The 19,210-nt window shown below is 32.9% G+C and overlaps 1 protein-coding gene across 1 annotated transcript; it reads right to left on the bottom strand.

The window, feature by feature from the left end:
* Positions 1 to 577: 577 nt before the first annotated feature.
* On the bottom strand, positions 578 to 17,727 carry LOC111892143 (uncharacterized). The gene is made up of 10 exons (XM_052764622.1): positions 17,250 to 17,727; positions 16,975 to 17,164; positions 16,734 to 16,867; positions 16,535 to 16,647; positions 16,317 to 16,440; positions 2,183 to 2,338; positions 1,882 to 2,037; positions 1,207 to 1,286; positions 1,073 to 1,122; positions 578 to 862 (listed from the first exon to the last, which is right to left on the bottom strand). Exons 1-10 carry the CDS (start codon positions 17,625 to 17,627, stop codon positions 723 to 725), a joined length of 1,521 nt encoding a protein of 506 aa, XP_052620582.1. The 5' UTR covers positions 17,628 to 17,727; the 3' UTR covers positions 578 to 722.
* Positions 17,728 to 19,210: the final 1,483 nt, after the last annotated feature.

Genomic DNA, 19,210 nt, shown 5'->3' with positions numbered 1-19,210 from the left:
ATATCAAGTTGGCTATCGAACTAACAAAGAATCCCGTTTTTCATGAAAGGAGTGAGCACATTCCCACGAGGTTTCACTTTATTCGTAATTGTGTTGAAAATGAACAAGTGGAGGTGGAGTACATTCCCAGGGAGGAACAAAAGGCATACATTCTTACCAAACCATTAGCTCGAACCAAGTTCAAGGAAATGTAGAGCTTGATCGGGATTGAAGATGTCTCTAGAAGGACTTAGAGATTCGGGGGTGATTGTCGAAATCCTAAGTTTGAGGATTAAGCAACCCAATTTAGGCAACCTAGTTGTAGGAAACCATTTTCAAGTCGGTTCCTAATTTCCTAATTATGTTCTAATACAAGTCGGTCATTAGCATCTATATATACATGTCTATAATAGACTTTATGATTGTGATAACAATTGTAATTAGGTTTTCAGTTTTATTTTCCTAATACAATCAAAGAGGTATTTTGATTTCGTTCTTGTTCACTTTATTACTAATTTGAAATACAGTTCCATCGTTCCAAAATTTTATTTATGGAATCTTTAGAGTCAAAATCGGGAAATGATGACAAAAAGTCACATTAAACAAAATAACAACAAAGTAAAAATTATATGTGGGTATTGTTAAATACACCTTAGTCTATTTTGTTCTTGCCTAATTATTGTATTGATAGTGCCAAAGTTATAAAAATTTTAAACAACAAGAGGTGGATGGTATCTATGTTACTAGAATGTGTCTGAATCAACAAGATTTTGATGGTATTCAGAAATCCAAGCTTGCATGATACTAATTTCTCTCTTTCTTACATCTCGAAGCCACATGGGATCTTCATTGGTTGCAAATCTTAGGTCAACATGATGTGCCCCTGCGATGACGTGCCAAAATAGTGAATTTTACAAAATAAAATAAACATATTTATTCTTAGAGTTGCAAGTATCATTCATGTATTTCTCTTCAGGGATATGTATCTTATGATAGCTTTAACTTAAAGACACTTTTGTAGAAGCTCTTTTTTATTGATTTCATCATACAATGAGATATGTAAGCATGAATGATTATGATACAACTTAAATACCTTCTTTCTCAACTATGGCAATAATGCTTTTTGATATATTCTTTAGCACCCTGTTTACATACAAAACAAAGCATTGGGTTTTCATACTTACACACACACAAAAGAGGGATATCTAAAGAAGAAAAGAGAAATACCCGCCACCACTCCAAGGGTCTCGTAAACCGTTGAAAAAGATGATATTACTACCAAAATGTTTTAATACTCTTCTAATATCCTGTTTCATGTGAAATTTCACCAAGAAAATTAGATTCAATTCACTCACCATAACAATATTATTTGAGTTAAACTATCTAAATCATTATATTTATGTCTTGCTAGAAACAAATATCATCTTTATAAAATCCAAAAGAAAAACTACACCTTATTAACCACTAGATCTTATATAGTCAATGAAAACCACCATTTTTTATAAAATTTCCATTGTGGCCACAAAACAATCCGGTTTAACAAAAGTGATATAACTTATCGTTTATGCACACAATATCATATGTACACGAAATAGAATTTTACTTTCTGAAATGACTTTTTATTTCCTGGCTTAGCAACATTATACACATATACCAAATAGACAAATGAAACAAATTTCAGAAAGTTATATGCTATTTTAGGAATCACATATGAAATATATATACACACATGAGGGTTTAAATTCAGTTAATAAAGGGCGTAGTGGTCACGATAGAAATTTCTTCGAAAAACAGGTAACATTAATTGAGCCAAACAAAATATATACGTTAAATTATAAAAAAGAAATTTAAAGTATAGTATATATAAAAATATGAAATTAGAAGGATACTATGTGTACATACATGGCCACCAAATTCCGTCGTAATCCAAGTAGGCCTGGGTTGGACCTTATAAGTTTTTTCACAGTATCGAGAATGGCCCGTGTAAGTCTCTGTATAAACTGGAAATATGCTGTCTTCATTACTTCCACTTGTTGGCATTATCATCTCTGTGCAAGCCTGGCTTAAATCGTATTAGCACTTGGTTTGACTTTTCAAAGTCAAACAAATATCTCTTTTAACTATAAAAATTAATATAAACATAATTTTTTTTCATTAATGATATCATAAATGATTTTTTCACAATAGTGAAAATATTTCTTACCTGCCATTGCCATCCTCCAAGATCATGGGGGTCAGAATTGTCATTAAGGTCAAAACATTTGACATCTCCAGTGTAATTATAATAGACGTTAGCTGCATGATATAATTTTGCAAACGTGTCGTTTCCGAGGGTAGGATTGTCGATTGCCTTGCACATCTGCATATACACATATGAACTAGTAAGAGCATCTATAATCCAACTTTTTTATTTTATTTTTTATTTTTTTATATAATTGAATAGCATAAAAATGGTGCTAATAATATTTTATTTTTAAACCTATATCATATTTACAACGTTTTTTTATGTCAAAACTATATTTCATATTATATTTAAAAGAAAGTTATATAGATTGTCAAAATATCATTCTACTAACTTTACAAAATATATGACAAAAATATAATAAAAAATATTTGTATATTATTAATTTGCATTAGTTGTTATTTTATTATAACGACATCTCCCTGTACTACTAAAAAATAGTTTTATTCTTCATGTGCCACTTTAATACACATCATAATTAATATTATGTCATGTGTCGCTTTATTGCTACTTAACTTTAAATTTGCCTTCAATAAATGTCAGTTAAGAAATAAAGATATAATCTCATAAAATCAACATTCTATTTTCAAAATGCTATAAATAAACAACTATTGAAAAACGAATCAAGTTAGATACTTTAAATGATTAGATTTACAAATTATCTAAAAAAAATATTTGTTTGCAGGATTAATGATTGTGATTCTTATAATCTCTATGTTGTTTTATTAATGTCAACCAACCGTATAATACATGAGTTATCACCTAGTTTTGAATATACACGGTTGTCTTTTATAACTTGAAACAAATAATGTATATTTTACAGATTTTTTATTAATTATATATCATAATTATAATTAATTGTTATAATATTTAGAATGTACCTAGCTACCTTATATAAACCAAAAAAATGAAGAAATATAAAACTTGAGGGAGCAAAATTAACATATAAAAGTTAGGGAAATTGTCAGAATAGTCCTAATATTTTCAGAAAAGTTTCACTTTACTCACAAATTTTTTTTTAACAGAAAAATTCTGATTATTTGATTTTACAATATAATGTGTAGTTTCCTATTAAAAGGAAAAAAAATATTTTTTGTTAATTTGAGACAAAATGAAATAATCGGGACTTTTATTTTCAAAAAATAAATTTTGGGACTAAAGTAAAATGTTTTCGAAAATATTGGAACTTTTCTGATAATTTCCCTAAAACTTATACTATAATGTTTTGGTCTAGGGATGAGCATATGGACCGGGAAACCGACCGGAACCTGTACCGGAATCGGAACCCGATGGAACCGGTCGGGCTGGGACCGATACTATAATTTCGTCAATTTTTGGAATCGGGACCCGGTAAGAATCGGTCGTTGGAACCGGCGCAAAATCGGAAACCGGACCGGATAACTCACTCAAATTTTGAAAGTTGCATAAGTCACTCAATTTAACTTTTTTTTACCTGAATCTTTTTCCTATATGTAGATTATGATTTGTAGTTAAGTTTAAACTATAAAACGCTTGATTTGGTTAAAAAACTGAATGAGTTACAAGCCCCGCAAGGAAGGGTGTCAAATCAGAATTTTTTATTTTAATGTTTCAGCAATTAAATGTAATATGACTTTGTTGTTCAAATGTGAATAACTCACTCAATTTAACATGTTTTTACCTGAATCTTTTTCCTACATGCATATTAGGATTTGTAGTTAAGTTTCGACTATAAAAACGCTTGATTTGGTTAAAAATTGAATGAGTTACAAGCCCCGCAAGGAAGGGTGTCAAATCAGAATTGTTTTTTTTTTTTTTTTTTTTTTTATTTTTTTTATTTTTTATGTTTCAGTAATTAAATGTAATCTAACTTTGTTGTTCAAATGTGTATAACTCATTCAATTTAAGTTTTTTTTACCTTAATCTTTTTCGTACACGTAGTTTAGGTTTTGCAGTTAAGTTTAGATTATAAAAGCGCTTGATTTGGTTAAAATTGAATAAGTTACAAGCCCCACAATGAAGCATGTCAAATCAGATTAGTTTCAAAATCGAAAACCCGACAAAAACCGGAACCAGAACCGGTAGAACCGCCAGACCGATTCGATTCTAGATTTTGGCTGAAGCCGGTTCCCTGGACCGATCCGGGTCAGGCCGGTTCAGGCCGGTTTGGTCCGTTTGATCATGCCTATTTTTGTCTACCCCAATACTACGATAGAAAATTTTGTGTCATATTAGTGACAAGATGATGCAAGAAATGAAGTGATGTTTGGAGGCTCGTTTACACAAATAATGTAAAAAATAAGCTTTGAAGTAGGGTTGTAAATGATAATAATGAGATTGTTAACCAAAACCAAATGTTTGTCAATTATTATGGTTTTTTGTTTTAAGCAAAAGTTGGTTATTTTTTATTTTTTATTTTTGAATTTGGTTTTTTTGAGAGTTGTAGATAAACATGCTAAAAAACGTTGAAATTGGAAAATAAGGGTTTTATTTTAGAAATAAAATACAGGTATAGATAGAAAAATCTAAAATTATTTTATAATATTGATTCATTACAAAAGATATAAAAGAAAAAGGGTAAGTTCATTGTGAATTAAATTATAACAATCAATTATTGGTATTGAGGTTCATTTTCCTTGACGTATTAAATTATGACGATCCATTATTGAATTGAGGTTGGTCGTATTTCATACTCCTTGACCTACAATTATTTATATATTTAAAAAACACAAATTTGTATAAATTATGCACGTGGTTTCTCATAATAAGCTACTTTGGTTCGACTTTTTATTTTTATTTTTATTTTTATTTTTATTTTTATAGCATCGATTAAGTCTAACAATCGTGTCGTGTTTGGATTGACGGGTCGCGAGTTGACAGGTTAAAATACACAAACCCGAACACGAAACATTTAACTATACGACCAATCAACCCACTTATTTATACGGGTTCACAAGTTGGAGCTTCGTGGATCTGATTTGAGTTTGTGGGTTCGTGGGTAAGATTTCATAAATAAAATATATAATTAAACATGAGTAAATTCTAGATGCAAAGAAAAACTAAAAACATTTATGGAAACATGTTCAAACTAAAACATTAATACAATCCTAAATAAATTCAAGTGCTAATGTAATACCCACATTAATACAAACATAGATACATACATTAATCCTACATTCCTATGAATAATACTTAATACATTTAAAAAATTATTAAAATTTTAATGGGTTGACGGGTCAACCAAAACGTTTTTTGACAAACCAATATATGATCTGTTTAATAAACACGTTGACGTGTTGAAAAATTCAACCAAAATCCGTTTATTTCGGGTCGTGTCAAAAATTGTCAGGCTAGCATCGATCTATATGGTATGTATTATTTATAATGTTCATCCCTTTGCCAATAAATCAAACTATGGACTCGTCAAGTGTGTGTAAAATGACTTTTTCTTGTCATATTTTTTGTTTATAAATATTTTCTTAAATTATAAAGCTCACCATGTTTCACCACTCCCACTTATACCTTCCTCCCATTCAATGTATGATCAAACTAACCCTAAGCATTGTAAGTTTTTTTAGAACTGAAATATATATATTAAAATAGAGACCCACACCAAGCAAGTAACTAGACGAGGGGGGCAATAGTACAATTTTACAGAATTACAGACAAAGAAAGGGGCAAACACATCAATCTATTCAACTGAAAGCACATTTGTTTCTCCTATGTTTAATCCATGTAAATACCATCGACATGATATTATCTTCCACCTTGGTAGGAGAGATTAATATGTTGTTAAACAACCTCTCATTTTTTTCCTTCCTAATCCACCACAAAGTACCATGACAGATAGTTACGAGTATTTGTCTCTGTTTGGGACAGTGTCCCCATTTAGCCGCAAAATTAAGAATATTACAAACATCATTGCACTGTGGAATTGTAATACGGCACTATTTGAAGATCCACTCCCATACTGTTGTTGTAAAACAAAATCATGTAAGTATATGCCTTGTGTCTTCCTCAGTTCCTTGCCACTTCAACAATGACCACGCTGAGAAGAGTCTAAAACAACCACTTTTTCCATCTCAATTATTTGCTGAATATTAAGTTTCCGTCCCCGTCTATGACCACTTGATTCAAGATTTCTATTTTAAATCTAAAAAAACCACTTTTTCCATCTCAATTCTTTGCTTAATTCTTTTTCTCCATTCTTATATTTCCATCTCAATTAGATCCCTAGATCCAACCAGTGTGTCGATGTCATCTACCCTAGCCTTGAGTTTTTTAGGATTGTCAATTTATTTAGTATAGTCTAGTACCCTCCACTTCTTGATCTCATTCCTTAAGAATTTCAACTTGGCTAAGACATATGCATCCGCAATACCATACACCTCGTCCAAGTGTTTCTAACCATTATCTCGAAGCCATCCATGTGTTGAAGAAATGAAAGGGACCAGGGCCAAAGTTGTAACGCCCATAGATCCGGGCTAGTAAATTTAGAGACGATAAACATCAAAAATGAATTTTTGATTGAAGATTATTTAGAAGGATTAATGTTACCTAAGTTGTAGTATATGTTACAAGGATTCCGTATATATAAAGAACGCCGAAATGCGAGTTATAACGGAGAATTATGACCTGTCGAAGTTTCGCAACAGAACCGGCATGACACAGTGCGATGTAAATAGTGAATTTACGTTAGAGCGATATTTGGCCTTAGCGATCTAAATGAAAGTCGTAGAATACGTTAAACCAAGAGCGTGCATAAAAAGAATGTCCAAGTCTGACTTCGTATGAGGAAGTTATGATTTTTCTAAGTTCCAGCTTAACAGTATGTAGCCCGAAGTTCGAATATGAGATTGAGTGATTTCTAGCCAAAACGATCTAAACGAGAATCGAAGATCTCATTGATAGTAGCCCAACGGTGAAAAGACAGACGACAACGGATGTCCGATGAAGAAGATATGGTTTTCTAACGGAGTTTTCTTATTCCGGCCTACTAAAATAATATAATAAAAGTTAAAGTCAAAATTAGCCGACGGAGTCTAAATGAGAGTTGTAGAACATAATCTCACCTACGCGTGGATATAAAGAACGTCAAAAATGGAGCTCATATGCGAAAGATATGAATTTCCAAAGTTCGGAACACAAACTTCAAGGTCTGTCAGAACGCACGACGTGAGCAGGGTACTCACGACGTGAACAGGCAAGTTGCAACGACGCAATGGATGATGATTGAGCTCATGACGTGAGTATAAGAGGCTCACGACGTGAGCATTACATTTTTGGCCTATAAATGGAAATCAAAGGGGCAGTTGGGTTTGGTTGTTCCTTTCTCACTCTCTCTCCCGTATTACATCGTTTTACGTGCAAAGAAGTACCCCCAAAGCGCCGTTATCATCCCGAGATGCGAAGCGAGTCCCGAAGCTCCGAAGATCCCGAGAATAAAAGAGTTTCCGAGCCAAAGCTCTGCCCGCGAGAGGTCCAATTTTCATGGAAGCATCTCGATTTCACCGAAGAATACTACATTTAGAGCCGTAGTGTCGTCCGATCATAGTATTATCAAGTGATTGTATAGTCCCTTTCATAAACACGATTTTAATACAAGTATTGGTTGAATGTATTACATCTATGTTATGAGTGAGTGTGTAGTAATTTTCTTCTAACACATAAATATGAAGTGTTAGAACTAGGTGTTCGTTAAGTTTGTTGAACTAAGTGTTCACCGGTTGTAATTTGAGGACCTTGGCAGTGGTGGACTTTGTTTCAATTCCTTAGGTCAATCCTCAGGAATAAATGAATAAATGATAATTGATTCTTAGGGTAAATCCTTAAGAAATAAATGAGATAATGGGGATGGGTAATTGGGTTGATTGTTGGATGATTGAATATAATAATTGTATTATTGTGGGTTGAAAACCCTATATGCTCACCAGGCCCCCAAGCCTGACCCACTAAGTTTTTTCTTTGCATTACAGGTAATGACACAAGAGTATAAGTTGGTGGACTTGACGAGAGATTTTGGATAATAGACCAGTAGTTGTAAATAACTGGTGTAAGGTCAAATTGTACTGTTTATGCTTTTGGTCTATATCGGAACATGACATCCCGAGGTTTTATTATTTAATGAAAATACATTCTCTTTAAGAAATCTTTTGATAAATTTTATCATATTTTGTTTTTGGGCACGAATTCCGCAACTCTTTTAATTAAATGATTACTCTGATTTTATAAAACAAAGCATAAACAAATCGGTCTTTTCTGGCCGTGAATTTGGGGATGTCACTGTTGGTATCAGAGCATTAGTTTAAGCGAACTAGGAATTTGTAGGATTTCTAGACTTAAACTTAGAATGCTAACTGAAGATTCTGAGATGAGTGTCTGCCATATTTTAGGCACTAGGACTTGTATATTTTAGGAAAGATGCCTAAAATGCTTTTAAGTGCTAAATGCTATATGTTTTCCATATATGATATTGTTTGTTCGGATCTATGGTCTGTTGCCGACTGGATTTGGAAACCTTATGTGTTTAGGATTCTAAGCGTACGGCGACGATATTAGAACTAGCATGTAAACGTTTCGGAGTGATAAGGATGATTTGAACGTCTATCAATATAGAGATCTAAATTCACCTTATTCGGTGTATAGATCAAAAATGGCAAGAACCAGAAGTGGAGCTGGAAACATGAACGAAAACAAGAATCAACCACCTGTGATTGAACAAGTAGTTGTTGCAGCAGCAGCACCTGAGCCGATATCAATGGCTGGAGTACAATTGATGATTCAAATGATGTTGGATCGTTAGATGGAAGAACCTAGGTGCCTGCTTCGGCAGAATCAGGAAGAACTTTCAATACAAGTTGAAGAGCCCGAAGTGAATGGAGGCCAGTTGGAAGGAGGGAACTACAGTGGAATTGTTGGTCAAGCCGATCCGCCAGTGATTAGGAGAAACAACCGAGACGACGGGGTCGAAAGAAATGGATGCAAGTATAAAGATTTTCTAACTTGCATGCCATCGACTTTAACTGGAAAAGAAAACCCAACTGGAGTTATGGATTGGATATCGGAGATGTAGTTGGCGTTCATAACATGTGGTTGCAAGGGCAAGCTACAAACCACATATGCAGTGCGCCAGTTCAGAGGCAGCGCTGTTCGCTGGTGGAACACTCTAGGGAAAACCATAATCCCCAATGAGCCATTGTAACTGACTTGGGAAAAAATTTTGGTGCAATTCAAACGAAAGTTTTGCTCGGCCCAAGATCTGCTAGAACTAGAGAACTAATTTCTGACATTAAAGAAGGACAGCATGTCCATTGATGAATACACCAATGCCTTCATAGATCAGATGGAGTCTGCTCTGCGCATTGTCCCAGACAGGCTGGCAAAGATAGATAGGTATGCAAAGGGACTACCATGGGAGTACACTGTGCCAGTACGCCAGACACCTATCCTTGAGGCGGCCATCTGGGTTGCTAAGTCCATCGAAGAAATGATCAAGGGCAGAACCGCTAACAAGGTTGAAGTTGGTGAGAAAAGAAAGTTTGAGGGATCCCCAAGATCCAACGAGAAGAGAAAATTCTCAAAGTCTGGTTTGAAAAAGTTCGAAGGAGGAAGAGATGAAGCAAGATGGTGCGATGAGTGCAAGAAGAAACATTTGGGAAGATGTGGCGAGGAGGTCACATGTTTCAAGTGTTAAAAGTCTGGGCACTACGCCAATGAGTGTGCATCTAGTAAGAAAGTGTGTTATGAGTGTAACGAGAAAGGGCATATCTCGATCAATTGCCCAAAGAAGAAAGAATCAGCAAAGGCAAAGGCATTCCACATGATCCTTGACGAAGCAGATGTCAATACGAGAAATCAAGGATGAAAACTTTGTATTAAGATATGGCTAGTATCTGGAAGTGTAGCCTATTAGCGGCATAGTGTAGGGTGAACTTTAACCTTTGTGTAATCGTTTCAAGAAATAGTATAACCGCTGGTTTTGATATCTATGTGATATTTATTGTTTGGATGTCTATATGATATCTATGGTGTTAATATCTGATTGTTGGATAATAGTGTGATTTTTGTTGTTATATGGTGACTTGGTTAACTGCGAGACAATACTTGGGACGAGTATGAGTAGGTGTGAATGGTAGTAGAGGGCTATACCACTGGATGCACAGGACTAACACTTGGATCAGGGAAAGTCACAAGGTTACCAAGAAGCTAGTAATTGATTCCGTTTTGTTCAAAGTATGTCATTACCATTGTTTCGGTGATGACTAGTAAGATGGTTGTTATTCCGACCCTAGTGGTCATATCAAGTTGAGTCCGACTACAGTGAGTTTGTTACGTGGTTCCGAGAACCAAGTTCGATGTAGCATCTGACTGAGGTCAAAAGATTGAAATCAATGCGACCAATAGCATCACGCTCGTTGATAAAGAAGTTTGTAGCTAGAGATGCTACATGGTAAAATATGATTACATCACATTAGAATATGAGGGAAGGTATATTCCATTATGGAATTTGACTCTAAGAGACTTGAGTCTAAACGGTGCTTCATACAATGAGAGGTCGTTAGAACGTGACCCATCGGTCTGTTACAATGGATAAAGGAAAGTACCTATCCTAAGAAGAAGAAGGAGTCTTCAAAAAGGATTTATTTTGTAACTCGAAGGTTACGATTGAAAGTCCAACATAGTACGAAGAGTAGATGCAGGATTGAGCACTAACTGCTATTGAGAAGTCCAAGAGTTAGATACTCTTTCGAGGAAAAATAGAAGTTACGGTTATTACCTAGGATGAAGAGATAACATATTAAATCATTATACAAGTCCTATTTCGTTGATGATTCCGGGACGTAATTATCCTAAGGTGGAGATAATTGTAACGCCCATAGATCCGGGCTAGTCAATTTAGAGACGATAAGCATCAACAATGACTTTTTGATGGAAGATTATTTAGAAGGAGTAATCTTAACTAAGTTGTAGTATATGTTACAAGGATTCCGTACATATAAAGAACACCGAAATCTGAGTTATAACGAAAAAGTTATGACCTGTTGAAGTTTCACGATAGTACTGGCACGACACAACGCGATGTAAATAGTGAATTTACGTTAGAGCGATATTTGGCCTTAGCGATCTAAATGAAAGTTGTAGAATACGTTAAATCGAGAGCGTGCATAAAAAGAAGGTCCAAGTTTGACTTCGTATGAGGAAGTTATGATTTTTCTAAGTTTTAGCTTAGCAGTATGCAACTCGAAGTTCGAATATGAGATAACGATCTAAACGAGAATCGAAGATCTCATCGATAGTAGCCCAACGGTGAAAAGACAGACGAAAACAGATGTCCGATGAAGAAAATATGATTTTCTAATGGAGTTTTCCTGTCCCGACCTACTAAAATAATATAATAAAAGTTGAAGTCAAAACTAGCCGACGGATTCTAAACGAGAGTTGTAGAGCATAATGTCACCTACGAACTGGATGATGATCGAGCTAACGACGTGAGTATAAGAGGCTCACGACGTGAGCAAAACATTTTTGCTCAATAAATAGAAATCAAAGGGGCAACCAGGTTTGGTTGTTCCTTTCTCACACTCTCTCCCGTATTACATCGTTTTACGTGCAAAGAAGTACCCCCAAAGCCCCATTATCATATCGAGACCCGAAGCTCAGAAGATCCCGAGAATAAAAGAGTTTCCGAGCCGAACCTCTGCCTGCGAGAGGCCCAGTTTTCATGGAAGCATCTCGATTTCACCGAAGAATACTACATTTAGAGCCGTAGTGCCGTCCGATCATAGTATTATCAAGTGAGTGTATAGTCCCTTTCATAAACACGATTTTAATACAAGTATTGGTTGAATGTATTACATCTATGTTATGAGTGAGTGTGTAGTAATTTTCTTCTAACACATAAATATGAAGTGTTTGCTATGAAATACGTGCTATGTGTTATATATTGTTTGTTTATTTGAGATGAGTATCGATTTGATGTTTTATACAGGTTATAAATGATTAAAACTATATGTGTATTTTATATCTACAAGATAAATGTTGGGTAGAACATGGGTAGATGAAATAGTTGATGTGAGATGAAATAATAAGTGTTTTTGAACTCAACGTGTTCATTAGGTATTTTGAACTCTATATGTTCACTTGGTGTATTTGAACTTTATGTGTTCGTTAGGTATTTTTGAACTCTTTGTGTTCACTTGGTATTTGAACTCAACGTGTTCATTAGGTATTTTTGAACTCTATGTGTTCACTTGGTATTTTGAACTCAAGTTATTCATTAAGTATTTTTGAACAAGAGGTGTTCACTTGGTGTTGTTGAACTGAGTATGTTCACTAAGTGTTTAAGAACTAAGTATTCACCAGATGTTTTGAATTAAGTGTTCACTAGGAGTGTTAGAACTAGGTGTTCGTTAAGTTTGTTGAACTATGTGTTCACCGGTTGTAATCTGAGGACCTTGGCAGTGGTGGACTTTGTTTCAATTCCTTAGGTCAATCCTTAGGAATAAATGAATAAATGATAATTGATTCTTAGGGTAAATCCTTAAGAAATAAAAGAGATAATGGGGATGGGTAATTGGGTTGATTGTTGGATGATTGAATATAATAATTGTATTATTGTGGGTTGAAAACCCTATATGCTCACCAGGCCCCCAAGCCTGACCCACTAAGTTTTTTCTTTGCATTACAGGTAATGACACAAGAGTATAAGTTGGTGGACTTGACGAGAGATTTTGGATAATAGACCAGTAGTTGTAAATAGCTGGTGTAAGGTCGAATTGTACTGTTTATGCTTTTGGTCTATATCGGAACATGACATCCCGAGGTTTTATTATTTAATGAAAATACATTCTCTTTAAGAAATCTTTTGATAAATTTTATCATATTTTGTTTTTGGGCACGAATTCCGCAACTCTTTTAATTAAATGATTACTATGATTTTATAAAACAAAACATAAACAAATCAGTCTTTTCTGACCGTGAATTTGGGGATGTCACAAATGTGTATTTCATTAGTTAACAACAAAATAGGGCAGTGATCCAACACTTCACAAGGTAGCGCCGTAATAGATAATGATGGAAAGGCGTTTGTGAAGTTTAAACAGACAAGGAATCTGTTTCCTTTTTCCTTTTTCTTTTTTCTTTTATTGTATTTTCTAGTCGGTAAGACTTAAAAAAAGATATGATATCGAAAAAGAAAATGCGATAGTGTGCTAAGCGTGCTACTACTCACTTCAGCCTTAGATTTAACGACAACAAGGATCGATGTCATTATTAAGACATACCAAATGTATTGACGTTGTAACATATAATAGAAAGAAAGAAAAAAGTCGTTCCAAACATATTTTGGGTATGGGGAGAGAGAGAACACATTACCCTTAAAATATACAAATTTCATCAAGTTTTTTTTTTTTTTTTTTTTATAATAACTCAATAATTGAGAAAAAATTAGTTGCATTAGATTCTAAATATAACATTTTCTGATCATATATATATATATATATATATATATATATATATATATATATATATATATATATATATATATATATATATATATATATAGAGAGAGAGAGAGAGAGAGAGAGAGAGAGAAAGAGAGAGAGAGAGACAAACACCCTCCCTGGTTTTTTGGTTAGTAGTAGTCATTAGCCTAATAATTTTAATACATATTGGCCAAAAATTAAAAGAAATAGGTTCTTGCCCCCTTGCTAGGCCGATAGTCCAAACTCCAAACCAGAATCAGTGACTCTCTAATCCTCACTCAGTCTATCATTCGCTCCTTCCTCCTGACATCCTTCGATGGTTGATGATATTGAAGCTGACACCTCCCAATTTGCAATCATCGGGCACCATGTTTAGCACTCTAGTGTTCTATCCATTTATCTACATATCTTCATAATGAATGTCTGATTTTACTTGTTTTACTCCAATACTTTCTTAGTATTACTTATTTGCTTCCCATTAAGTACATAAACCTTAAGCATTTCGACATGGAATGTCGTATCGATAATCTTTTTATGTGTTTCCCATTGATTAGCCTCAACGAATGCTAACCCTCATGCAAGCAACTTTGTTAACAATTTCCACCTTTCAGCTTTGGAAACCAATAATAATTGGCCAAAATCTCTTGTATTAGTGTAGGTTCTATTATGATTTGTGTGTAGGTAATATCACTAATAAGTAATAAGAAAGTACAGATATATAGACCAAGTATAATAATATTTGGTAGGCATTAAACTTAAATTGATCTTGATGTATGTAATAAGTAAAAACAACACACTTTCCTGAAATTATAAAGACAACTAAAAATAGTACATATGTAATAGCAAAATACTAAAAGGCAATGGATAGCTATCAAAAAGAAATTATAAAGACAACTAAAAATAGTACATATGTAATAGCAAAATACTAAAAGGCAATGGATAGCTATCAAAAAGATCATATTTATAGTGGATGCATGACATTTGAAAGAACTGAGTATTTTGGTTTCTAATATTTATAGTCCCAAATTAATTGTTCAAGCTCCGCCCCTATATATATAATTACTTTAAAATTAATTATGAAGGTGCCTTTTTAATTTTTTTAAATCAACTTACTTTTTTGGTTTCTAATATTTATAGTCCCAAATTAATTGTTCAAGCTCCGCCCCTATATATATAATTACTTTAAAATTAATTATGAAGGTGTCTTTTTAATTTTTTTAAATCAACTTACTTTTGAATCATCTAATGATTTGTTTTGTGTGTTTGCTATATATATATATATATATATATATATATATATATATATATATATATATATATATATATATATATATATATATATATATATAATTCTTATTTTCCTACCAAATTTTCCCTTCTTATTTGATTTGGTTATATATATATATATATATATATATATATATATATATATATATATATATATATATATATATATATATATATATATATATATATATATATATATATATATATATATATAATCCATAAAAAATTTCGACCCCTTAAAAAAATTGAATCCAAGCGTTTGTCCACTATTACCCATTTTTTGGGACGGGCCGAAGAAAAGACCAAAGTGCTAAACCATAAAAACCATTTATTTAGTTTTGATATAAATATACCTTATTAATAGTTTTTATAATAAAGAAAACTAAACAAATACAAAAATAAATGTAAATAATACTTTGTGTACATGAGTCAATTTAAAAAAAAGTTAAATATAAAGATCAAAATATTTGAGAACTTTGAATGTATAAGAAAATAAGAAAAATAATGAATTATTATAATGAGAATTTTTTTTATCTTTTAAATTTAAATAAATAACTTAAATAAATAAACAAAAAACTAATGAGCTTTAATTTTAGAAATTTTAAATGAAAAGGTAAGTTGATTAATGAAATTGATATCCATTTATTAATATATTTATTGCAAATTATTAAATTTAAATATTATGTGGAATTTAATAAAAATTAAATATGTAATAAATTTGTGATAGGTCATTTATTAAAATACATTTGTGATAGGTCATGACATGCTATTTTTTGGTTAGATTTGTTTGTATTAGATAGGGTCACAAGTTCATTATTCGTTAACTATATTATTTAATAAATTATGACTAATAAACAAAATGAATCGGATGTATAATATATAAAACATATTGTATTTTTATATTTTTAATCAACTTATCTAGATATAATTTATTACTAGTAAATGAAATGACTAATAGTTCTCATTTATTCAGTTATTCATCATATTTCTGTGTTCTAGATTAATTATGCTGAATATGATCAAATTAAATAAAATAAATAAGTAATATGATCATGAAAATAAAAATACATACATAATAAATAAATATTCTTATTGAAATGTTGAATACTTATTTATTCATGAAATATGCAACACTCTTCATTTTGTACCCCGCTCCACAAAATTGGCTTATAAAAAAAATCCTTGCAGCTTATCTATTTCTTTGTTAGCAATAGTTAAAATGCAGATAAATTTGATTGTATGTCCAGAACGTTTCTAAACTTTATCTCATTAAAAAGTAATTTATATATATTTAATAACGAATAAAAGCTTTATTTTTAAATTATTATATCAAATCAATTTAATACCTGTTTGACAGGGAAAGCGGGCAATGGAGCAAGAAAATCTGACGGTGTTGGATAATCCGTCATTGATGCATAAGTAAATGCCGTCTCCAGCCACCCTTCTAGGTAACCTCCGCTAATATAATTTCTGCATCAAAAAAATATCTTAAATTTAACTAATCTCAAGCTTATAATTTCATATAACAAATAACTTAATTAACTCATGGAAAATACCATCTTACTTGCATATATGAAAGGATTTTCGAAGCAATTCGAGTCCCCCATGTGAACTAGCCGTATCCTCGATTTGTTTCCACGATCCTTTTATTACTTTGTAACAATTTTCGCTCTCACTCTATGATTTTATACGATTAATATGCATATTTCTTTTTTGTTTTATAACAAGGTTCTACATGCCAATAATGCATGAAAAATAGCTACCTTAAAGTCTTGGGTAATAATATTGTTGAAAGAATATTGAGATGTAATGTTCTCAAATTGAAGGATTGGTGCAGAAGATGACAATGCCCCAATGGCCACATGTGGATACTTTAGCCTAAACCATGCAGCCAACACTACATAACAAAAAGAAACCCGTTAAACCTTTAATTATTCATTTTTTTTTCTGAATATGACAATAAGAATATTTAAATAAGATTAAATAAAAGAAAAGAAATCATACTTCCACCATAGGAACCTCCAAAGACAATAACCGGAGAATCCATGGCTGTCATATTGTTCTTGAGATCAAGAATGAGTGTAGCATAATCAGCTAATGCTTGTGTGGAGCTCAAGTATCCCAAACGTTTTGAATTCTTGTACGCTTTCTTCCTATCACCTCCATATGGTATCGATTTTCCATAGTACCTATGCTATAATTATTTGCACATTTACAAATTAGAAACACTAAGGATCTACTTTTTCAAGAAAATGGATTAGCGTGATGAATCTGATTACCTCTATGAAAACGAGAAGGGCCTTGAACTTAGGGGCGATATCATACATGAAGCCAGTGTTCTCAGCGAACCATTCGATATTTCCTTCATTCCCAGTGTACACAAAGATTGGTGCTTTGCTTTTGGGGCCACCCCAAGAGGTGTCATTGATCAGATACCGTTGTTGGAAGGTTTGGTAACTTTGTGGATTGTAATTGAAGTGATCAAGGATTTGAGTAAAGTATTTTGTTTTGTAAAGCTTGTTGTTGCTTGAGAGAGATGGTGTTTCAGGGCGGATGATCGATGAAGGGAAGTACCTATATGGAAACTTTGCAAAAGATGAGGGAGCCGATTGCAAAAATAGTAATGAATGGAACATGAGAAATATCCATGGTGCCATTCTTGTGTCTTAGGTGTTGAAGAAATGAACTGGTAAGGTTATATCACTTTAGAGAAGTTGAGGAAGTCTTGATTAAGACAAGTCCCAAAAAACCGTATGCATCTTGATGTATAATATATAAGTTATTATTATAATATGTATTTAGATTTTGGAATTATGCGTAGGAAAGAAACATTTGCACTTTAATTACATAGTGCGTGACCATTGTGGGTAGACATATTGCAAATAAAACAAAAGAGTGTTGAGTATGATTGGTCCATTCACGTGGATCAATAAAAAAAAATCTACTTTTAAATGGAAAATATCATTTTGTTGGAAACTTCATCTAAAATAATACTTGTTTAATGATTAAAATATAATATTAATATTTTATGACTCTGGTTTTAAATTTACATGTGATTAGTTTCTCGTAGGTATCAATAAAATAGACTTGTTCTTGAACGTCGTTTTTGCTAAACATAATATTTCCTGTATACTATCCCTTGTCGTTTAATCAGAAATATATACCAAAATTAGGCTGGTTACCAGAAATATAATACAAGCTCAATAAGAATTTAAAGCTTATTTAAATATAATCATACTAATATCCTCCGATACTTTGATTTTGAACATGAGATCTGTCACAAACGTTTAAACTATCCCCAAAATCTAGAAAACGGATGGAAGACATTTGATGAAGATATCAACATATCGAGATGAGGAAGAAACATGCAAACCAAGAATTTGCCCATCTCCATTTTTCTCATGTACGATGTGTATGTCAATCACAGTATACTTGGTTCTCTGATGTGGAAGTGTATTGTTTGATAAGTACAATGCACTAACATTGTCGCAATGGTCAATTGTTGCCATGTCAGTTGGATGGTACTGTTAGTTTAAAGACTTCGTTTTCCTCTTGAAAGTTTCCTATAATGAAAATGTTAGTAGCAAAACATGGTGGCTAAGGCTCGAGTTGGACTCGATTCCCTTAAACAGATTCGCCGTCTGTTTCCAGGGTACAACAACCTTAACAATGGTGTACTGCCGGATATTTCACTTGTCTGAAAGAGTTGCCGGAAGTGGGAGTACAAGGAAGGAAGGAGGAGAAAGAAGAGTATTTTCATTCGTGTGTAGAATGAGATGGTAAAGGTCTCCTTTTATACTTGAATCGTGTAATGGAAACAAATCAATGATTGATCGAGTGTTTAATGTCAATAAATGTCATTAATTACGTAATTAATGCATCCGTTACAGAATTCAAAAATAGAGACAAAAATTGTCAAGTTTAGCAAAAATGAGGGTAGCGCGAGCCCGAGTTTTCGGAGCTGCATTGGTGTCCGCAGGTTGCGCCCATGCACGAGTTCGGTGTTTTTGGTCTACAAAATCCAAGATTTGCAACCCCCCTGCGCGCGGGTAGGATTTGTAGTAAAACCATAAACACAAGCTTGTAAGCCTTACATGCATTAAAGCTTATAAACCTTGCTGAGTTTGGTCTTTCTACCAATGTGGGACTCATTCCCACATTCATCCCTTTTTGCTAAATTTATTCTCAAATACCCTTCTTTGAGTATCGATATCTCATTCATATGTACTCCATTTTGGAC

The sequence above is a fragment of the Lactuca sativa genome, chromosome 6, assembly GCF_002870075.4.
Source record: "Lactuca sativa cultivar Salinas chromosome 6, Lsat_Salinas_v11, whole genome shotgun sequence".
NCBI lineage: Eukaryota > Viridiplantae > Streptophyta > Magnoliopsida > Asterales > Asteraceae > Lactuca > Lactuca sativa.
This window is presented reverse-complemented; position numbering and strand designations above follow the sequence as displayed.